At 39.5% G+C, this 24465-nt stretch overlaps 1 protein-coding gene across 2 annotated transcripts in view; it reads right to left on the reverse strand.

Moving 5' to 3' along the window:
• Window positions 1-6763: 6763 nt before the first annotated feature.
• The window catches only part of CDK6 (cyclin dependent kinase 6), a 136275-nt gene continuing 118573 nt past the window's right edge, over window positions 6764-24465 (reverse strand). The window contains exons 5-8 of one of the 2 annotated variants that reach the window (XM_075706068.1): window positions 23560-23610; window positions 19492-19627; window positions 17506-17637; window positions 6764-6964 (exon numbers count right to left, since the gene is read on the reverse strand). In XM_075706068.1, the coding sequence (XP_075562183.1) occupies window positions 6764-6964; window positions 17506-17637; window positions 19492-19627; window positions 23560-23610 (520 nt within the window). Of the gene's footprint in view, window positions 6965-17490; window positions 17638-19491; window positions 19628-23559; window positions 23611-24465 lie in introns of those variants that run through there. The other variant, XM_075706070.1, reaches the window with a different exon arrangement.

The raw sequence follows: 24465 nt of genomic DNA on the forward strand, positions 1-24465 counted from the left end.
GCCGTCGCCTCGGCCCGGCCCAGGGCCCTTTCCCTGCGCCCGGGAAGCCGCGCCGCAGGCGCCCCGGCCCCGCTCGGCCCCGAGCAGCCGCCGAGCTGCGGGGAGCGGCGATGGCGGCGGCCACGCAGCGCCGCCTGCCGGGGCCGCCGCGCCACCAGGGCCGGAGCGGCCCCTCGCCGCCGGCGGGTGGCGGCCGTTAGCGCCCCGCCTCGGCTGCGCCGCGCCGCCGGCCCTGGGCGGGGGGGTGGCGGGCGGCGGCGGACGGGGCGGTCGGAAGGGCGGGAAGGCGTGGTGAAAGCGGCGGAGCCCTAACGCAGGGGCTCGGCGGGGGGGTGGCGATGGCGGGGAGCCGGCGGCGGCCGCCCCGGGAGGGCCAGCGTCGTCGCGACGGCGGCGGTGAGGGGCCATGGCGCGGCAGGCGGGCGGCCGTCAGCGGCAGCGCCCCGGCCTGCCGGCGGCAGGATAAGGCTGGGCCGGCCGCCTGAGGGGCAGCGGAGGGGAGGGCGCGTCGGGGTGCGCTGGTGTCCGGGGCGCAGGGCCCGGCGCGCCCGCCTGGAGCCGGCATCCCGGGAGCGGACGGAATGCCGGGATGAGGGGATTTCCTCCCCTTGGTCCGTCAGGGGCCGGTTACAGGCGGAACTGCGGGGTTTCCTTGACCTTTTCGGTAGCTGCGTATACTAAAGTACTACGAAATAGAAGCCTGTCCCGGCATAGAATTCAGTGAAATCGGTCTCGGTTTGAAAAAAAAAAAGTGCATATTCATCACTCGTTAGCTGTCTGCACTGCAGAATAAAGAACTTGGTAATGTTGACCCGGTCAATATTGCATTAGGTTGATGCAAATGCTAAAAGAAGCCTGGGAACTACCAGGATCTACTGTCTCAGAATTTCAGGCGTCCTTTTCTTAAATTGTGACCATTAAAAATTGCTCCACGTTAGTTTTTAGCTTTGTAAAAATGAAGAAAAGTAATTGCATATTAATACTTTAATATTAATATAATAGCAAATCAATATTAATATACTTTATAATATACAATATACTTAATACAATAATAATTATAAAATAATATTAAGAATATACTTTAATAATATAGTAAATATATTTAACAAATTAAAAATAATGTAATAAATAACAAATATTGATAATAACATACTTTAATGCAAAGCACAAATGAGTCTTGCTTCTGGAATAGCATTGCTGTGTTCATCGTGTTTAGCAACAGCTGGAAAAATTGGTGAGTCCACGGGAATTTGTGATACCAAGCTATCAGTAAAAACAAGAGCAGGCTGTGAGGAACTAGAAGAAAACTAAGGTGACTACACCAGAATTGCAAGTAAAATTTTCTCACTTGCAAATAAAATTTACTGTTGAAGACTGCAGGACAGTACATAAGGGATAACTAATTTCTCAGAAAATAGTTGGTATGTTCTAAACCAAGGATGGCTCCTTTGGAAACACATCAAGCCCAAGTTCTCACTGAGCTGCCTGTGATGCTGGAGAAGTACATTGAAGACGGAAGAAACAAACCGCAATGAAGTCTATACAAAATAAGATCATGAGCATTACTACTGTATTACGATGCCCCTTCTGTGAAGCGTGGCGATGTCCTCACCCAGAACACGTTTTCGGATTTGGGCCCTTTTGGAGTACACCCATGTGATCTAGTTTAGGTGACTAACGCCACCGCGCTGCACCCGTGCAGGCTGTCCCCAGCGCTGCTGCAGCACGAGGGTGGCCCCCCGGGTGTGGGAGCACGGCTGTCTGTCCGTCCCTGCCGCTGACACGGTGGCAGGACTGCAGGGCTCCATGGGTTTCAGCTCAGCTGCGGCAGTGTAGGCAATACCTAGGCTGTGTCAAGTCTGCCAGGACAGCATTGCTTTTCAGAAATGTTCTGCCCACGTTGGAACCAGGAGAGTTTATTCATCCAATGCTCTACGCCGTGAGGCTCTGGTGGCTTTGAGCTGGTGTCTGGTGCCTGGAAATACGAAGACTTGCCATTGTAGGACGCCGGGGGTGAGGCGTCCCTCCCTCCCTGCGCAGGCGGCGGGGAGGGGGTAGTCCTCCACGAGGCACGGCGGAGTATTTTAATTAGACTCCCATTAGCTTTTCTTCCCTGGCTGCGAAGGAGGCTTGGGAGTCCAGCCAGACAATTCAGCCAGCTAAAGCAGATGTCTAAAAATGGATGAAAATACTTAGAGAAAGGACTTCTGTGTGACAGGAGACTGAAAGGATGACCTTGTTTATTGAAGGGCGAAAAAAAAGCAACACAACTGCTGGGTGTAAAATGAGGAATGATACAGACACTGTATGTCTTGCTTTCCATGTATCAGTAAGTGGCAGGCAAATGATAGACAAAGACAATGCATTTAAATCTTTTAAAATTAACATTTGTTTCTATGGTGCTAATAAGCATGTGACATCTAGTGTCATTAGATAATTTTGAGGTGAAGAGGATGAGAACATTTATGTGAATAATGAGGAGAGCAGCATTTGTGCTTATTTCCACAAGGTCCTTAGTATTTTTGCTTAATGGATTTTGGTTTTAATTTTCTCTTCTGCAACTGGGTTTTATGAAGTTCATGCAGGGGGTAAGTCACCTTCTAACAGGTGAGGGCTAGGAAGAAAATTCCCATACAAAGAATTTGTTCCATAATTGTCCACAGACTGTTAGATTTACTTCTGTGGTATCTTGCCCTGAGCGCTATCAGAGATGAAACACCACATAGTATCCAGCTTTGTATGGTAGCTCATACTTAATCTGTTAAATACTGCCACGATTTTTTCCTTTTTTCACAATGCATTAGCAATGGCTAATATGGGTGTCCACGACACGGACTGTTCTGCTCAGCCGCAGGCCTCACCACAGTTGATTTTGTGTCTCTCCCTGGCTGGGCTGCTGCTCGTCATCTTAGAATGTGCTTAAAGACTAATTTGGAATGTCACATAATGTAAAGGTAGCTGCTGTTTTTATTTAATGCTGCATCACATCTGCAGTGTATATGTTTGGTAAAGGACTTTCATGGGTCCTTATATTTTCTAGGGGCAGTACAAAGTTTTGGGTTTTAAGTTATAAAACCCTTTGTGGCTTTGGGGTCTGGGTAGCTTTGCAGTCATTTCTGTCTAGAGCTTTCATCCAGAAGCTAAAATCTGTTTGCATGCTTGAGCTAATAGTTTTTAGATTCCTACGTCTGGTGGCTCATTGGAGGCCTTGTTTGTAGAAACTACTTGTATCCTGCTCTAAAGAGCACGTAATGATCTTTACAATAAGCTGAAGCTTTATGTGAGTTGTTTTGATGAGGATTTCTTGGTTGGTTAGGAGTGAAGACAGAAAATATACATCTGGTTTTAGAGTTTGATGTTGTGTCATTTTGTGTTTGAGTCAAAACACGCACTTTTACCATTTCTATATGCCAAGAAATGTTACTAGTCATATTTATAGCCAATCGAGCAAAACCAGTCAATCGATAAAGTGTGCTCAGATTCTTAAAAGACGGAAGATGAAAGCAGCAGAATTTTTCGGAATATACAAGTACGACGCACGTTAGTGCAACATTTGGGGAAAACACTGCATTTCATGAATGACTGAGAGCCATTATAGCTGAATTAAAGCACAATTTGCCTAAACTAAACCAAAGATTTCAGTCAAGACAAACTAGTGCTGAACCATATAGCGTTCATAGCAATTGCAACAATTTTATGCCTTTGAAAGAGAAAGTGATCGCTCAAATTTTAATTTTTTTAAATGGAATTCATCCTAGGTAAGCAATAAAGTAGTTCAGAAATGAGAAATCAGGACCAATGAGGTTAGATTTTTATAAAACTAAAGGTATGTGGTAAGGTGCATGAAAGGGTGTGCATGTGCTTCCATTTCTGTGTCTGGTTGTGTGTGTGTGTTTGTTGATTTTCTAGAATACCAGGGTGTTGAGAAAAACACTTGCAGACATAAAAACTAGAAAACAATGTTGCTAATTTTCTGTATTTAATATACAATACTTACTGCATTTGTATTCATTTTACATTTTTAGATAAAAGAAAAATATAGCTAGAAAGGTGAAGTAAACCTCAGGAAAGCAGTTTTAAATACAAAACTATTTTTTTGCCTTTTTACTTTCCAATAATTTGGGAACAACTAAAAAGAACTTGACACCGTGAAAATTTTTATTATATTGATTTTCATACTGAACCCTCAGCACCCAACAATAAATACACAACTTTGCTTTTCTTGCACTGCCAGCAGCAAAACGTTCAGTTCCAAAGGACTGTAATTCTGATATAATACAATATTGATAACCTTCTGTGTGCCTTAATTTAATTTTGCTGTATTGACACGTGATTATTTTTGCAGTCAACCATCTTTACAAATGTGTAAAAGCTAAAGAGTATGTTAAATGGTAAGGTGCATGCTTGAAAGAGTATGTTCCGATGAACTTCAATGCAGTCAATGTAAAGTAGCCCCAGCTGAGGGTGTTCTTAAAGCAGAAAGCCCCATAGGGTGAAATTTGGGACACAGAGTAGGCATGCAGTTAGATCAAAGGGCTTTGTTTGAAAGCTTGCAAAATGAGCTCTAGAGTTTCCAAAATGTCTGCATTATTTCCCAGCCATTCTGTACAGCAGAAACATACTTTTTTTCCAATGCGCATATGGTAATCAGCAGCTGTGCAAGAAGAGGAGAGAGGCTGCAAGATTTCATGTACAGCAATGGTGCAGTACTTTTATATACCACAGTTTGCATGTTGTAGCCCCTTGATGTCATATTGATGACGAAAAGGTAAACCAGTATATTTGAGTAACAATTCAAGAAAGCACTGTTACATTTTTCTGTACCTCTGTAGGTCATACTGTGCTTCACACATAGGTGATTTTAATGCTGAATGCAAAGGATGTAAAGAACACTGAATAGTAATTATTAAGCACACAGAATAAAAAAAAAAAATGATGCACCTTTAAAAGAAACAGTAACACACGCACCTTTTCATGTTTGTACCCTGATTAAAAGAACATTGTGAATTTCAAGTATGAAGTGATACAGTGAAATCATGTCCTGTGAATAGGTATCAATGGTCGTCTAGGTAGTACAGTTTGCACCATAGGTAACTTTCCATCTTGCAAAATAAAATCCTACTGCCTGTGTAGGTAAAGTGACTTGAAATGCTAAAACTTGACATGCCAGCTGTTTCGCTGATACAGTGCTGTAGAAGTCAACAGGACTATGCTGATTTTCACCAGCTGAGTATATGCCCTAAGGTGAATGAAAAAAAAATATTCGAAACTGCTTTGCATGTTTTCCTTGAATTATCAAATCCTAGACCCCTCCAAAGCAACTTATATTTTCTTACAAAAAAGGGGAAAAAAAGAGAAGAAATAAGCCAAATGTTATTGGAGGCTGTTCTACCTTTCTGAATGTTTTTCATGTTATTTTTTGTAAAATCATACTGAGAAACAAAGGTACCGAGACAGATTTTGATTTGCTAATGGATGTTGGTCTGATGTAATATCAATTAATAAAGTTACTCTGGATGTGTCTCAGAAGCTGTCCTCACTGTTCATAGTATTCTGTAAACCTGAAAACACAAGTTTTAATAATGCCTTTTGAGAACAAAACTTCTCGTGCAGATTCTGAAACCAGTATCCCGTGAGGGTTACAAACAGGCTTTACTTTATACATTTCTTCTGTTAACTTCAGTGGGTTTTGTAACATGTAAGGTAGGCACACATGGAGTGTCTGGAGCAGTAAGAACTGAATCTTATTTCTGATACATTTCTGTACCAGCATCATGCTTTTCTCCACATATCCCAATGCCACTAAGAAGTGCACTTCTTTACTTTTGTATAAAAAAGTAATGAATAGAAATTTTGAGAGAAATAACATTACTAAAGATTTTTTTATCACACATTACCATTTATATAGTATTCTTGCTGATTTACTAACGTTAAGTATCTTTATATAGACCTGAGCTGCCTGACACTGAAATTTGTAGACTTACGAGGTCAAATTCTGGGTTTAATTTAACTGTAGTCAGTGGAGTTACAACACAAGTAAATTATGCTAAATGATTTAAAATACTTTGAAACCCCAATCCTATTTCATGCAACTGTCCATGCACAAAAAAAACACCTAAATTTGCTGCCTTTATGCTTTTGTTTAGCCAACAATCTTACTTAAAGCCCAGATGGGCAACTTTATCGCTGCAAAAAACTTTCTTCAGTTGCAAGATGCCACACAAACTTGGCCCCTGGCTTAAGCATCTGGGATCAACAGATACCTGCCGGACCTGCTACAAACAAAATAAAGCCAAAGGCAGCCTATGTATTGTTTTCTAATTTTAATTTTTCAGACAACATTCCCCCCACTATGTGTAAAATTAGCTCTACAATAGCATTTCAAAGTAATCTGCTTATTCCTTTCCATATTAAAACAAACACAAATACCCTAAAGCATAAAAAAATACTACATCTGAACACACACACTACTCTAGTTGCAAAACTCAATGTACAGTATGAAGCTTATTTATAATTTTTTTTGACTGATCTAGCTTTCTGCCTCTCTATGAAACTAGCTTCATTTCAACAACCAAAATGTATTCTAAACGCAAAGAAACAATAAAGCAGCAAGACTCGACACATTTTTTGGCAACTACCCTTTCACAGGACTAGTGTGTTTTCATAAGAAATAATATACTGAATTATAATAGCAATAATTTAGGTTAATGTCAAATAACTTGCAGATAAATGTGTCCACATCTTCAATAAACACTGACCCCATTTACTGGTGTCTTGGTGCTGTTATTAACCATGTGTCCTCACAACTACAGTCAATTGCTAAAGGAAAGCCTTTTTCTGCAAATACTTTTTGTGAGCAACTATACTCACATGAGTAACCCCTCTCAGCTCTGTGGGACTGCTCAGGTGAGGTACAGTATTCATGTGTTTGCATACTTGGGCCTTCAGACCGAAGAGTATCAAGCTAGTGAGGAAATACAAATACACACTGTTACACAGAAAGTAGAAGACAGACATACAGACGAAAACACCCTGTGATGCTTTCGGGAGTTATAATATAACCATCATTTCCAAAGTATACAGTTCAACTGCTAAGACATCATTTTGAGGGTATAATTTTTCTTTAACTAGAGCATTCAAAGACATTATACTTTTAAAGCTGTTCAAAGTAATGCAGCTAAATATTACATTAAAAATAAAATCCGTACGAGATTCAATGGCAGATACAGACCACTTAAATGAATTGGAATGAAATGGACCATAAATAGATGAAACTGAACGCCTGAAAAGAATTTACAAAGAAACTGAAGACTGAAAGAATAAATGGGTGCCTGTGGGCTTGGTTTCAGTGCCAAAATCATACAGCTTTGTGTAGAAAACAGACTGTCAGAAAAATAAATGGCATCTTTATATTTTCTCTATCTTAAGTATTTTAAATTGTGTTTCTCACTTTAACAGAAGTGACTGCCTTGCCTGTGAAAGCTGCCTGGCTAAGAGTCCTCGAGACTCACTCAGGCCCTGTTTCAATAGGAACCAGCTTCCATGCCTTACCGAAAAGCACCACCATAATGTAAACTTTTGCCCACATTGCTGTGACTCTTTGTAGGAAGGGAGTTCAGTCTCCAGGAAAAGAGATTTTGAACACTGCGGAGAATGACAGCGAGGTTATTTAACAGTGCTGAATGCAAGGAAGGTGTCATGGATATTGAATTCTATTTGTTGGAATCTAAACAGCGGCAAATGATTTACTTACTTAATATTGACCACCAGAGAGCGATCAAAGTTGTTAGACAGTGCTGGCCTGCTCTGGTTTTAAGGTGGTAAACTACAGTAATGCTTTTCTATGTGACATACTCTGCACGATAGGAAGGAGAATGGTGGTGGTGGAAGTGAAATAAAGCAAAGCAAAACAAAGCTGGAAAACCACTGGGTTGCTAGAGATCTAGGGAGAAAAAGGAAAGGATGGATCAATCTCTGTAGTCCCTTCGGCCTCTAATCTCATGACACTGCAGTCCTTCTATCATGTTATGATAGGTAACTTCAGTTCAAAATGTGCATGGCAATCAATACTTTCAGACGAGCACATCCCCACTGAGCTTATATAAGCCACCTTGTACAGCCTCACATCCCCAAACTTCTTGCCAGCATCCAATTTCTGATGTACTTTTTGTTGTAGTTGCAACCCATGGTGTTGCAACCCATGGTTACAGCCACCTTTGTTACAAATGACTCCAAGATAAAGTCTCTGCAAGAAATTGTGATGGATTTTGGGTCTCGCTGGAAAAAGATTGAGAAGCACTTCTTATTTAACTAGAACTCTGCAGATCCAGGCTATATATTGAACCCAGGTTTTTTTTGTTTTTTTTTTTTTTCCCTATCACCAGTGAAAGATGATTGTTTGAGATACATCATCATCCACCTGGAATAAAACACTTTGTCTTTTCCCACAGTATGTGCAGAATTCAGAGACATCCTTTTTGTGTAGCGAGGGAGGTTTCTTAGAAGAGTTCTTACAACGCTGCTGTTTAAAATGCAAAAAACTCCACTGTCATAGAAACAGTAAGCATACTGTCCTCTCTAGATCCTGGAAAGACTTTTCCTCAGGAGAATATATTGGGGACTAAGGTCTGTCTGTGCCTAGCACTTGTGGCAGGGCTCTGAACTCAAGACTGCCATAGCAAAAAGCAAAGGAATGAGCTTGATTGCCTACATGCACCCAAGTCATCTTGAGAGTTGGGGACCTTCATATAAGGAAGAACTGTTTGATAGTTGCTCTGCCTCATGCTGGGAGGAAACCTCTCCCTGGGAACGGTGACGAAGGGGAAGGGAAGGGGGTTAGGCAATAGGAGGCTGGCATTGCTAGTCTTGTTTGTATCCATTAAAAACTTCTGTATAACAGAAGAATCATTGGCTGCTCTTGTAAGCATGTACATCACAGAGTTGTCCAGGGATCCTCTATACTTAGTAAATAATCTTCCGAATCAAAAATTGTTTTGGCTGATCAAACACAGTCTGTTCAATCTAATCTACTCTAGCTCATCTCTTTGCTTGAACCAAAGACTGTAAAAGTAGCACACACTTTGCCATAGTCTACTGTAGTATTTACCAGTTCCTAATGAGAAGCAAGGAAACACTATAGTACAAATCATTGGCTGCCTGCAGACTTGGGGGCTGCAGAATCACAAGGTAGTAATTTAGCTCACAGCTTCTTAAGTGGCCGTGGAAGTATCAGCAGGATCAGATACCAGTGATAGGTAATTAAGTGTCACTGCAGTGAGAGGAAGCAGGGTGTTGAAAGACTGTTGAGGAGTAGACTCTCCAGGGCTTCTTTCACAGTGTCACAGTAGGATGATCTGGGATAAGGAAAGGATGGTGAGTGGCCAAGTGATCTATCACTATATGTATTTAACAAATGCCAGAGGACTACTGTGTAGAATTAGCAGTTTCCCGTCCCTGGAACTGTGAAATTTGTCTCTGTGCCAAGCTTATTTGCTCATGCTTAATGGAAAGACCAAAATTAGCCGCTCTGTGCCAACACTTACCCAGCCATCCACACACATGGACTGAACACAGCAAAATGCTACACGGGCCTTGTATTCTTTATTTTTGGAGGTGGCATAACAATAGTTAATGGTAGCTCTCAGGTTGGCACAGGAGCTCAGAAAGCTCCATTCCTGCTGTATAACCTACAAAAGGACTTTTTTTTCCATGGCACCTGGTTCTGCGGTATTACACTGAGTGTCGGACAGACTTGCTAGGCTTTCAGACTTGCTCCGGTAAGACGGTGAACCACTTGGACTGATCCAGCAAAACTTGCATGCGGATAATCTTATCAAAATCCAAGTGCTCAAAATCATGCCATTTTGGATTGCCAAAGGATTTTCAATTTGCGGCAGGAGTCAGCTCACAATGCAAAATGATACTGCGCGCTAGTGGACACTGTTAGTGACTCTCCTGCATTAGAGCTGTACGTTCTCTACGTCTGCAGCTGAACTACAGGCAGTGTCTGTGTGGCCAGCTTAATCTGCACTCAAGCTGTTTCATAAGACTTTTTTTTTCATATCTACACAGAAAAACCTCTAGCTTCTGCAAAATCTGGTTTAAAAAATAGAGCTGTTGCTATGTTGAAAAACTGCACTGGAACTCATGACTTGAGTTGGCATAATAAGTATCTGGAACTAAAATCCCATGCAAGAGTCTCGCTTTATCGTCTTAAGCTTATGAAAGTGAATGACAGGAGAAAACAAAACACATGGAACAAAAGTCTTCCCCCTACACTTGTACATAACTTTTCCACATATTCAAATTCACTTGCCGAAATTGTCCTGAACTCTCCTAATCTCTGCCCATTTTTCCTATCTTTGCAGCACTTCCCAATTTTCCTCCCTCATCTAGCTACTCAAAATTGATCCTAACATTCAAGAACTGTTTTTTTTTTTAAAAAAAGGATGAGGATTTGCATAACATGACATATGTATAAATAATGGAATAAGAGGAAAGGCTGTATATTGTAGAACGTTAATTACGAATTCTTTAGGAGTAATTGCATGAAGGAAGCCAGCAGTCTGTGAAAATTCATTTTCCATTCAGCGGCAGAGACAGTGCTCTTTGGCTGGGTTTAACATGAGCATGTCAATGGGAGCAAGTATGCATGTAAACACTAGAAAAATGTGTCTTTTTCTTGCATGTGGATAGGTTTAAGGTGCAGAAAGCTAAATAGTGTGGAAGCAAATTTAGCTCGCTCAAAACTGGACAATGAGCTTGAGAGCTTTACAGCATATCCATGTAGACATCACCAAAGTAAATCACAAGTTAAACGTTACCTGTTTTCCCTTCTCCTTTCAGTCAAATAGTATAGGTTGCTTTAGTGCAAATGAACATTAAAATGGTAGTTAGAATAAGTTCATACTTGGATTCTTTTCTTCCATAAAACCCTATCAACTTTGCAAGGTCAGTGAAAAAGTATCAGTTTCAATGCATATTTAATACACATTGCTTGTATTTACATTTTTTCATGTTATAAATACGCTCATTTTCTCTTATCCCAGCAATATTTTCCCAATAGTTCCTTAAAATCTCCTTTTTAATCTTTACTAAGTGTCAGTTATTTTTTCTTAAAAGAAGGCAATATCTTTTGTTTGATCTTTTTTGAAAACAAAAAAATCAAATCTACCACAATCACCCAGTATCAAAATATCCATAGCAGAATCTCTTCTTACTTCCTCTAGCCATGCAAAAGTCTCATTGACATTGGGCTAGGTGAAGCCCACCAATACATTCTAATACAGATAAAACATTTAATCTGAAGGAAAAAATGCCATATGGTTAGGGAGTTTTGGATTATCTTATCTGTTTTGTACACTCTTTCAATGAAGGCTGGAAATTTGAATATTGCAGAAGCTCTCAAAGGACTTTATTTAAGTCAAAGCAAATTTTCCAGTAACTTTACTCACAGCAACCTTGGGCTTTTCTGCCCGGAAAGCAAAAGGCTCATCTAAGCATGGTGCTGGCTAATTTCAGCTTCTGCTGAACACATAAAGAACTGATGGTGTCTACTTGGCCTTGCAGAATCAATTTTGAGAACAAGTTCCTATTTGATTCAGTTCTGTTTGGGTGCCTATCACTGTCTGAATTAAAAACATATACATAATTTCCAGGAATATTTTTTAATGGAAAAATATATCAGTTTCAAAATTTTGAGTGTTTCAGCTAGAAGAATGATTTTTAGCTGGTTTCTGCAAGAACCTAATGAGCCCTTTTTTATATTATCTGTGCATGCTACTCCTAAGTGTTTTTTATGGTTCTAATTTTGTGTACATATTGCATATCAGTATGCAATACTTCCTGAGCTTCAAACTAAAGGGAAGAAATAATGCTTGGCAAAAGTGTATTTGTCAGTTCATATGTCCACATCTTTCTTCTTTTAATGGCCTAGTTCATTTAAATTGGTAAGAAAGCTTCTTACTGTTTTACATAAATTACTGGGATTTGATGGTTACAGAGTCTGGTCCAGAAACTAGAATTATATTACAGCCATTATCTAACAATTTTCAAAACAAAGAGATCTAATAAAATAAATAGCTCACAAATAAAACTCATATTTTGAGTTGTACAGCCTGGTAGACTGTTAAAATTGTAGTCATGTTTTTGCACACCTGAACTGTACTTGCACAAAAAAACTGGATATGAAAATGAAACTTGGAAGTTTAAGCATATAAAATCCCATTTACTTGTCTGGAGATTGTTTCTGCATTTTTTCTTGGAAAGTAATTTCTATACCCCAATGCTTAGTAATCAAAAAGAAGTAAAAGTGATAGCTTATTAACAGTCAGTTACTGAAGATTTCAGTATACAACATGTTATCATTCTCTCTGAAAGTAAAAATATATTTCTTAAATTTTCCCGCACAACTGAAGTTTGGAAAAATGTTTTTCTAATATACTAATTTCAAGAAAATCATTTACACATTAAGAGAAGTGTGAAAGCCTGTTAACATCAAAAAAGATCTTGATATTTAGAAGCAGTTTTGTAGCAATAAAATAAATATGTTAGGTTCCTAAGCTTGTGATCAATTCAAGCTTCAAGCATAACACAACAAAATCACTCTTATAGCCTAGAATCTTCTAATTCACATTGTATATAAAAATCAATCTATTCCTGAAGCTACTGTATACGAAAAATACTAGCAAAGTGGTTCTGTAAGACTGAGTTCTTAGAATAAACTTCCTCATTATTCAGCTCTTATACATGGAACATAATTTTAAACCAAACTGTGTGGTTTATGATTAATATACATATTTGACAACTGATGTGTTTTCAGTTGTGAGTCAGATAAGTGCTCCAAGTTTGTTGGCTAAAAGACCAAACCAGCATGTTTTATCTTTATTTTCCATATTAAAGTTGGCCTAATACCTAACAGCAGAGAGAATTATATGTGTAATAAAACATGCTTCTCAAAGACAGTGAGTGAACCTGTGAAAAGTAGCACGGCACAGTATTTTCTTCTTATTCACCAAAACAACCATCAAGAGTAAAAACCACATAAGAGTTACGATGCTGGATACCATCCCCCATGCAGAAGATGCTCAAATGATACAACTTACTGATTCCTTTCATGTAAAAGGCTCTGTACACATAGCACCAAATTTCAACGTTTTGCAAACATGACGTCCTCATTTTTTGGTGTGTTTTATGACAGAAACAACAGAGAAAGGTACTCTAACATTTACCATTGTGGACTAATAGGCTGAAAAAACCCTGGAGTGTGGGCACAGCCTACACAGAGATATGCACAAACCCTATTTTTAGAATTTTACTTGGTACACAGAAGGCAACATAGGTGTATGCAAAACTAAGGGTAAGCAAGGAGGTGCACAAAGAGATTCTATTTTAATCATCGGTTTCGGGCTGCTGGACAAAAAGCAGCAACACTTGGTAATAAGGACGTATGGGACACTGACAGTGCAGGTATTGAAAACTTGGAAGAATCTTGTTGGAAATAGCACCTGTGAGCACCACGGAAACCTGTTTCCATAAGGGAGCTGAAGGAGAAGAACTGGGGAGAATAACTGGAGAGCTAGAGTGAGCGTGGGGACAGCGTGAAGAGAGAAAAGGGCTGCACCAGATGTATTGCTATGGTTCAGCAATTAGCACTTCACTAGCTGGCTTTGGTGGTTTTTTTCCTTGGCTATTGGGTCTGGTTTTCCTGCAGAATTATGTAGTAGTGATAAAAAAAAGGTTGGTGTGAGATAGAAATTGCTCCTTCTGTTACTCAGAACACCCAGTTCTCTGCTGAGAAGAGCACAGTGCCTGGTTGTGGGTGCTCTAGGAGCTAAACATCTATACTTATTTTTAATACATTTTTTGTTATTCAGTGGTTTTTAGCTGCTGTTGAACGGCTCCTGCAGAAGACACACAGGCATAGTTATTGCTAAGCAGAATTGCACTCTGAAGTCTTATTTAAAGGGTGTACGAAGAGTTTTCATCACAGTCTGGAACATGTGTGTCAAGGAGCATTTTCTTTCTCATACACAATTCCTACATCCTACACATAGTCCTACACATATGGCAGTAGTGAGTAAAGGTACTAAAATATAAGAGCTATACCAGTAAAATAAAAAGAGCAAGGGCATGGGCTCGAGCACGGTCCCACAGCTGTCTGTATGTATGAGCATGATTGTTGCATGAGCATGATTCCTGGCATGATTTTAGCCAGTGCCAGCACTTTGCCCAGCCAGAGAACAGGCTTTCTCAGTTTACTAGCGTAAGTCCAGCCCCACCATTTGGCAGGGAAGACTGCCAAAGAGTAAGCCGATGGTGTGTCAAATGGAATTTCTTCCTAAAGAGATTTTGAAAAGGAGGTCATTTGAAAAGTCATTGGTCCTTTGAATCTAGGCCCTTGCTACCATAAGGACCCCATTAGATAAATCTTTTCCCTAACCCTGCCAAGACAGAACTTAGATTTCTTTTTTTCTTCCTGCCATTCCCACTGGAAGGATGTTCCAGAACGTGACCATTAATGCAGCCCTTCTCAAGCTGTTGTCCTGAATACCCCCATTTATAACCTGATCCTATATTAGACAACATACAGCACCATGTTGCAGAAGCTCTGCTTCTGATTCCATAAGCCAGCACTTGCTTTTCTCTGCTGCTCTCTGAGCTCTTCTTCTGATACTACTGACTGGGAAGTTACTGTTGATTTCCATATTCTCACTAGCTTTTGGGCCAACACTAGCCTCTGGTTTAAAGTGTTCTCTGTTCACTGTTTTACCCTAATAATGTACCTACATTCAGCAATCATATTCTCTTCTAGCCTTTGCTTTGCCAAGCTTAATACAGCAGGCTCTTCTAACATGGAACAGATGCACATCTCTATCTGAGAGTTTTGAGCCTAATTTGAAAATACCCTCTCCTCTCCTACATTTTCATCTATGCTAGTTCTTGGAGAGCTCTGGGAGAATTCCCTGGCAGCTGCTGGAAAGCCACACCAGCTGAATGCCCTGGTAAAGTAGGTATGATAGCTCGGTGCTGGAATGTTTTTAAAAGTGCTAAACTGTGTAGAAAACTTTTCTATTTGTTGCTGTCACAAGATTCTCCTGAATTTTGGCTCTGTTTGTTGTTCTAATTAGTGTTTAAAAATGGTTAGCAAAGATGTCCCTTTGGCCTATCCTTTTCTGTGACTATTAAAACCTATTCATGCTCAGGTCCATCGCCCTGTGGAGGAACAGGGCTGGGACAGCACCAGTGCAGTGGGTTCGCAGTTCCCCTTGGATGTAGGAACAGAGGGAATGACACAGGCAAGGCCAAGATTAGACGGTTAGCTGCCGTGACGCTCCCTGGCCTTCAGCTTGCCGCTCGTAGAGCTTCCAAAATTCTTGTGTTATGCATCTGTGGTTATCTCTGTGTGCAGATGCCTTGTGCATGCTCTTGCCAGGCCTAATTTGCAACTTGCCTGTTCATGCTGGTAGGTTTTGCATAGGCATCATTCCGGGCATGAAGAAAAGCACAGGCCACTGCATGCTTACATGCAAGTGGTCCTTTTAAAATCTGGTTTACTTAAACCAGACCTAATTTAACCATACATTGCGTACTTATGTGTCTAACAGTAATGCAAAGCTTTATCCAAGAGACAGGTAAGATCCACTCACTGTGGTAGCAATGGACCATGTCCCAGACAGTGCAGATACCTGAAACAGAGTTAACAGTGAGGATCACCACAACAGCCAGTCTGTCACAGGGCTGAGAAACCTGCCAGGGAGACAGCTACAAGTTCCCGTGCCACGGCTGGAAAAATTATATTGCTCACTGCTAAGGACCTGCTTCTGCCAAGCATGCTGTGAATGAGGGTATAATGCTGGCTCACTAGCTAGACAAGACGAAATAGAGATGAGGAAGAGAGAAGCCTAAGGGACTATCACAGGAGTAAGCAAAGCTAGCTGCCTCACTTCTCATCAGTTATACTGCAATAGCATATATTTATGGTTTTATGGTAAGGGCTAACTCGTCACACCAATATTTTCCCCCAAGTCATATCCAGGTAAATGCATGAAAGTCATGCTAGGGAACAGCTTTTATGGATTTAAAATATTTCTTTTTTTCCCAGTACAGTATTAAAAAAATAAAAGCTTCTTCTTAAAATACTGAAAATATATTTTAGTTAAGGTAAAAATACTAAATATAAAAATTTAATGTAATATTTAAAATAACTGTGCTATAAAGGCATGTGAATTGCTTAGTTATTTTGACATTCAATAATGGCACATTAACCCTAGTGGAGAAGCATGTGCCAGTATACCCACATGGTGGTTTAGGAGAGAAGCTCATGCATTTCTGCATAGAAAACAAGTCTGCTTAATAAATGACATCTGAGGGATTTTGAGACAGTAATGTTCATGCACTTGTGATGCATGGGGGGGTGTTGCAGATAAGGCAGCGCAGTATACAGCATACAATTCAGCACAAATACGTATCTGAGCTTATTACAGGTATAGTATTCTCTGATTCTCACCTGGAAATATTTTTTCTATTTTCCTTTTTGGCCAATAATCAGAAGAGGTTGAAGGTGAAAATCTGTATTGATTTTCATTGGCTCTGCTCATGTCTTTGAGCTGTGTATCAAAAAATTTTGAATGAGATAAAGAAAATGTGCTTGCAGCTGTTTCCAGGGGGGAATGATGGGTTAGATGATGGGCTAGAATGTGCCTGGATTTCAACACAAACTGACCATTTGGAAACTGAAAGAGTCTTTCAGAACAGGACCTAGAATATTTTTAAAACACTTGTTTTTTGCAACATGCACACAAACGTAGCTAGATAATAACTCGTTTGTGTATGAAAAAACCTAAAAGTTGAGACATTTATTATGATCACCATCATCACTGTTATTTTTATAGAGCAATTAAATGATAACATAATCCATCCAGGTTTTCAAGTGGGGAAGCACCTGCATATTATGCTATGAATGAACAGTAGCTGGATGTATTAATGCATGTATCAGTTAACTGCAGGTTGCAGAGATCTGATATTTCAATGCCATTCTTTAAATATCACTGTAAGAGATCACATAATAATAATAAAAAAAGTACCAAATCATGCTTCAGCAGCTAGAGAGAGAGACTGCATCATGTTTTGGCAGTGACTCGATCATCCTACTCCACACTGGCAGCATTCAATATTAAAAGGCTAAAATGGCAGCAGAACCGGTCAGCAGCTTCTCTTCGTCTGGAGTTTTCCCAGGTAGATAAACAAAACAAAACCAAAACAAACATAAAGCTGCAATGGGAGCAGGTCAAAGCCCTGGCCCTTGCGTTGATCTGATGAAAGTAAACTAGATTGATTTCCTTGGATAAGCGCTTCACAATCCCAAAATAAAAGATAAGTGCATAAAACCTCCAAATAATGATCTTCGCTAGAACAGCTATGTGGTTTGTATGGGACAGTGGCCTTGTCAGCTACACGTCTTGTTCATTTATGGTTCATCTTCAGTCAGCATTATGATGCATTCACCTCACTGGAGTTTTGGCTGGATGACATGTGAGAGTCCAGATTCTCCTTGCATTTCTCCACATCATGGAAATATGGGTGAGAGAGGGCAACATAGGCAGATATTCTCTTGGCTGGATTGAAGGCTAAACATTTCTGTAAGTATGAAAAGAAGTTGGTTTTAACTAAAATGTACAGTTAACAGTGCTAACATTGCATATATACATTAATGCATGCCACCTTCAATTTATGATCAGTATGAGACACAACAAGGTCTCAGTAGGTGCTGCACGATAAGATGATCATCCATATTAAAAGAAGCAGTGGGGTCATAGTATATGAATATGGCATACCCAAAGCTAACAGAAAATAACAAATTAGAAAAATCAAGTATTCATAGTTTAGGAAATCCCAGAATTCAGGTTTTCTTGAATTCACATTCACATGTGTCTCACAGACTGCAGGGAGCAACTATTCATGAAGAACTTTTGAATCCCCTCAGTGTTCAGTGCACTGTTCTTTTGTGGTTATGCAAACATGGATGGCGTCATAAGGTATATGTTCATTCCTAGGCTCAGCATTTCTATAGGTGTTGGGTCTTTGACTTTATAGCCTTCATATGCTAATGTTTTGTGTTCAGTTTCTCCCTCTTCTTCCTAGTTGTACTTTGCTTGCCTTCTTTCCAGATCCTTATCCCAGCCTTTGCCCAGCCAGCACTGAAATCTCTCCCACAGCCTTGTGTTTTATACCTTGTTCTTCTCTTTTCCTTCATGCACCTCCAAATAGTATTCTTCCTACTACACTTGTCTACCCACCTCCTACTCCTACTTTCTTTTCTTGTATCAGAATTTCTATCGTTTAACTTTCTGAAATTTAATTCAGTGACTTCCAGTCCTACTCTCCCCTTTCATCTGTGGCTCCCAGTTCTCATCTCTTTGCCTAACAGGAACGGCTTCCATTCCCACCTCACCTTCTAGGCATAGATATTTGTATTCTTCCTCCCTCCCATCATGCCTCACACTCACTGAGCTCTCTGCTAATTTTATTCCTTGTAGTTCCCAGAATATAATTCTTGTCCCACATCTAGCTTCCATTTCCAGGCTGCCTGCAAGCACAACAGACGCATTTCCCTCATCATTTCAAGTGTCCACATGTAGTCCAGCTTACTGCAGCTGGGAGCTGCAGTCATAAGGACAATGGAGGACGATGTGCTGTTCTGTAGAGATAATGTTGGCCAGAGATAGCAGTTCCTGAAGGGATGCAGCAAGTCTTTCAAGAGTTGCACTGAGCCCACTTTACTGAGCCCATGTAAACCAAGATCTTCTAAAGGCTTCCAGAGAACAAATTTAGCTAGATTTCAACAAGCACAGCAAAAGGCAATCTGAGGCAGGGCCATTCCCTATATTCCATTCCAAGACTGAACTTCAGGGCTGGGGTTTATAACATAACTATAAAAATGATGGAAATTAATTGAATTCAGTGTTACCAGTTGTACCAGCACAATTTGTTCGCTTCTGTTCCATCCTGCCATTTGTAAGAGGCAACAATTGGTGAATTCCAAATCTCAAGTTTTCTGCATTCAGTAGAAGGCAGGCACATGTAATCTGCCTCTATAGCCTATTTTTCTGCTTTATACTGGGTCCACTATACCATGAAAAATGGTAGATCAGTTTTTGTACTCATGTCAGGCTTATACTGTAAGAATGGCTGAATCAGTGGCACAACAGTAGTCAGCAATGAGGATCTAAGCATAAGGTCTAAAGACAGGTCAAACAGGTACTTCCCTGACAGAGTTTCCTAGTCTCTAACTATTCTCAGCTCTGACACCTCCTGAGCCAAAGGTGGTGTCTTTTTGCTCATGTTTCACAGATTTACATGAATTTGTCTACCTACTGTTGAGCTTTCCTTTAATAACTCCACTAAATGGAAATACAAATGTTTCTTGGCATGTTGCATGCACAGTGGGAACTATCAGTCATGCAGCTTGGAGAACAACAAACAGAAACTCACAAGAAGCAAATCTTTGCCCAGTTCATCAATATCTGGTACAAATTCTTCAATAGGCTGTGCGGGTCTGGAAGTGAAAGCATTTCTTGGAAGGGCAACTTCCTTAGGCCAGTCCTCTTCTTCTGGGAGTCCAATTACACTGTGAAAAGAAAAACATAACGTTAGGTCTGAATATTTATGCAGTCTACGCTTTATATTGATTATACTGAGTGGCAGTTTACTTTATAAGTCTTTTTGTTTAAATGAGATTAATTGTACAGTAGTGCACTGATGTCTGTAAATAGAGGTTGATGAGTGTAGGTCCTCAGTGTGCTTGGTAGAAATCATTTTGTGGCCAGCACAATTTTCTGGCCTAGGTCTCAATTTTCTTTCTATTGAAAAAGGGCTGAGTGCTTTGGAAGAAAGTTGCTCAGCTCTTGACTGGATGGTGCAAGATATGTCACTCCAGGATGATTAAAAGCAGTAAGTTTCAAAGGGGAATTGCATGCAAGGATCTTTATTCACAAGAATAGGGACTGAGAGAAGAGTGTGGGTCAAGATGAGGGTAAGGCAATAAAAGGGATGTTTCATAATGCTTCAAAGCTATGTGCAGTAATTGTTGCCCAAATTTAAACGATTTATTTGCTTCACAATACAGGTTTTAAAGTCGCAATTCAGAAGTGGCATAGGACTTGAGTGTCTATGTTTTTACTTTCAATTGTATTTTAGTTTTTCTTTACCCTTTAATAGAATACTTTATTTTAATAATTTATTCTTTACTCTTTAAATTCTAGAAGATATTTATACTTACTAAATAATCATGCTAAGGTTTAAAACCCAAATAAAGGAAATAGTATGTAAAGCTCCAATGATGGATCACGTCTCGTACATTTCGTGTTTTAGTCTGATGTTAATATTTGTGGGGTTGAAACGCCAGTTTTTGATGGAAATTCTGGATAAGACCATACATTACTTGTCAGGCTTCAGGGAAAATCAATTTTTACAGCCTGTAAAATCGAGCTTTTTAATGGAGACACTGACAGGATAAGACAAGAAGGAACATGAAAAAACGTCGCTGAATACTTGGGTCTGCACTAAGCCCAATGCCACTAGGGAGCAGCATTGACCTTTCTTCTCACTGAGGTTGGCCGTAAGACTGGGTGAGGCTACGGGCCAAACACTTTGATGTAAATCATAGGTTACCTCTGCGAACTTAGTGGAATTACTCCACATCTACCTACGTGGATTTTAGATTGTGATTTGGCTCACCTAAAATAACACCAAAACTTAGTATGTCCTCAAAACAACAGCAGGGCTAGAAGGGCAAAGCAATTAAAATCTCAGGACAATTTAATTTTACTACATCTGAAGATCTCACAGCTCTTGGGAAATGATAAGTTAAATCTGTATGAAAAATTGAGTTTGACTTTTATCACCACAGGTACAGTGGGGGTATAGGGCAACTCTGTTGGCCACGGTGGCTAAAGCCATGTGATTAGCTGTTTGAAGAACTGGTCCCGTATTAAATATAGTACAAATAGCACCGTAAGAAGATGGGAGAGTTAAATATTTGAAATAACAATGAAGTTTAACCTGCCATTCAAATGTGTTTGGTTAGTCCCAGGTTTTTTAATATTTGCATGAGAGAGCATGAACAGGGCAGAATAAGCACACGCACAGGCAAAGCTAACAGAAAGAAACAAGGAGGCGGCCCGTCAGACAGGTAGGGTGGACAAGACCAAGAGAGGAAAGGAGAGACATTTTTAGTTACACACTCACGTAGTACTCAAAACCCTTAATAATGAATGTCTGAGTAGATGCCCTCACTCTGGTCTGGTAGTACTACCATTTTGGTGACTAAGTTTGGGAGTATCTTGGATGAGTTTCACCTCCTGCCAAAGGTTCAGGCCTGGTCTTGAGAAACGCTGAGTACTTTCCACTCCCATTGATCACAGTGGGAGACAAGTCTGCTCAAACCATTGCAGTGTTTAGCCTGAAAACTGTGAGGATATCCCACACGCTGATGGTGTCCTGGAAAAGCAAGAAATTGTTTCGGGCTACCTCCGAGGGATCTATCCTCAATGCGGTGGATTTTTACCTGATGCAAATCAGAATGCCCATGTAAAGCAAAGGTAGACCACAGCCTCATTATCTGAAAGAATGCATCATTCCAGATTGCATGAAAATCCTGAAACTACTTTCTGTTCAAATTAGTCTGCAGAATGAGTCACTACTGTAGAAAGAAACAATCCTCCTACAAGAAGAGCTATGCCTAACTGTAGGGGGTTCTCCAGCTGTGAAAACACAAAATAAACACTATTTAGCATAAACCCCCCCCCAGAACCCAAGAAAGAAACTTTTGAATGATTTAAGGAGAACTGCACAAAAGAAGCAAAACCAAACTTTCTCTTTAAGTGATGTGTAATAAGGAATTTCTTCTAATATTAGCACGGCATTTTCTCTTCTTGATGAATTCTTTTCTGCACAGGTAATCTCGGCCCCTAGGGATGGAAAGATCCCTGCTGGAGGCTGCCGCTAGCAGCTATGCATTTAATCCTAGCCCAGTTAATTTTGATTTTTTCCCCTTAAGTGTCATAAATGAATAAAAATCCTTAAAAACATCACAGCTATGTTTTTTTAATTATAAAATAAGTTGTATGTATCAAAACTGTCTTCATTTAATAAAGCAGAATAGTAGGACTAAAGGAGTAGCTTTGGCAGAAGAAGAAAAAGTAAACTTTAAGGACTGATTTTTCTGGATTGGGCAGGAAGAGCTATTCAGCGCATGACAAATTAACCACGCAAGTGAGTCACATACACTGGTATGGTATGCAGGAAAGGGAAGTCAACTGTGTGAAATCAAGACCTGCAATTTAGGAACCTCGTATTAAATAATGAAAATGCTTAGAAACAGATCTGTTACGATTTGAGAACTGGAAAAATGGTTAAACAGTGAAATTCACTATTTGTTCTGTTTAAGCTCTTCTCCTTAGAAATTTTACTATCTTCTCTTTGGAATATCTTCAAGAGAGTAATATTTCAGCCCTCTCTCTCTCTCTGATCTATTTCTTATTTCATCCAGATCCCTCAATCCCTGCAGCCCCTCCATACAAAAAGGGAAGATAGAGGTGCAGAGGCAAACGGGCATTCATTCTCTGGAGTGGGACCAGCCCTATGTGGCTTTGGTTTCCTAACTGCATGATACGTGCATCAGATCTTAAATTACATGGTTCTTATAAATTCAGAAACATACCTTGCTCTGAAGAGCTTTTACAAGAAAAAGTGATATAATCCTACTTAATTATCATATCGGTAATATCAATAACTTAATTTTTTGTTTTTTAACTAAGAACATATTTTGGAAGAGTATTATTCTACCTCAGAGAGTTTAGAGCCTCGCCACCTCCTCAATATATTTGATGTACTAAAGAAGAAAAAACACAAACTCCTAGAACTGTAAGATGGTTTTAAAATAAAGCCAATTAGTTCATCTCTGACAAAGCACATGTTAAAATGTTGATATTCCTTCTGTTCTCACAGTTACCTTCCTGACCAAAATATGGACTGTTAATCATTTTAACAGGCTACACAGTATATTTTAAAAGCTAAAATATTTTCTTACATGCACAAGTCTTTCCTGCAAAGAAGGTGTTGGTAATCGTCTTAGAGATTTCAGTTTAATAACAATTTTAAAGTATTCTAATACTGTTTTCTGAAATACACAAAGAAATTACTGAAAAATAAACCCTCTGCGTTTGTTTACGTGAAGAGAATCCCTTGGATCTAACTGTTTAGGAATATGCATGAATGGTACATGCACAATATGTTTAAGAGATTTAAAATGCCCAAAACAGAAGTCTCTCATAACTTCCTGATGATGGCTGTTAGTTCTGCAGAACTATATTCCATGTTGCTTCCTCCTCCCACTCTGACACAGAATACACGGAAATATCGTGTTGCATACGGTAGCAATAGGAAATATGTTCTAGGAATACTTTGTTCGAGTCACATTATTGCATAAAAACACAAGAAACCTCAAAAGTGTTTCAATGTTAAACAGATATTGACATAATGCAACTAGTTATTACTTACTCAAAGATTTTTCCTAGCTGATCAACATCTGAATTTCCACGGAAGAGTGCTCTGAAAGAACAAAGAAATATTTTTAGGATGTAACTTGCTTTAATTAATGTGAATTTATAGTTGTCATTGACAGCTGCTAACGTAGGGTGAAAACTCGTATTTTTTGAGACCTCACTTCTTCTGCCGCTATGTTTTATCCAGTCTTTGAGTGTACCTTTCAAGTTTCTACTAAAACTGATAAAAAAGGGGACAGATGAGACATATTTTTGAATATGCTACTTTTGAAAATTTAATTGCGTCCTTTAACATGAATGAAGTAACTTTCTCTCAACTAATACTATCCTATGAATTATATCATTAACAAAATAGTTTTCACTATAAAGAACATACTTAAATAGCTGTTGAGACAAAACCGGAGTGAATGTCATGCAATTCATTAAAACATAATAAAATTAGAGATGAATTATTATGGATATAAATTCAAAATTAAATTTCTTGTATATTGTATATGTGCTCCTAGGTTTAAGGGGTCAAATAAATGACAATGGATTTATGAAGGTCTGTAAAGAATGGGTTGTGAAACGGTACAGAATTTACCTTGAAGGAGAGGAATACTTCTGCTGCGTAAATAAAGATATGTTCAGGAAAGAAACAAATTAATAGGCTGAATGTCCAAAGCCTTTCAGAAAAAGCAACGACTAAAAATACTTTCAGAGAGCAGTACACAATTTTCCTTTTCGAAGTGCAATTTAAAATATTTTCATTCATCATTTATAAAATACTATCATCCCATAGTGCCTAAGTAAAATATGAAATTCAGATTTGTACGGCTGTATTGCCATCTTTGTGTTGAATTCAGTAAGGTGTGATCAACAGCGCAATTTTATGTTTAAACTCCCAAGACATTCCAACAGA

This window comes from Pelecanus crispus, chromosome 2 (genome assembly GCF_030463565.1).
Source record: "Pelecanus crispus isolate bPelCri1 chromosome 2, bPelCri1.pri, whole genome shotgun sequence".
NCBI lineage: Eukaryota > Metazoa > Chordata > Aves > Pelecaniformes > Pelecanidae > Pelecanus > Pelecanus crispus.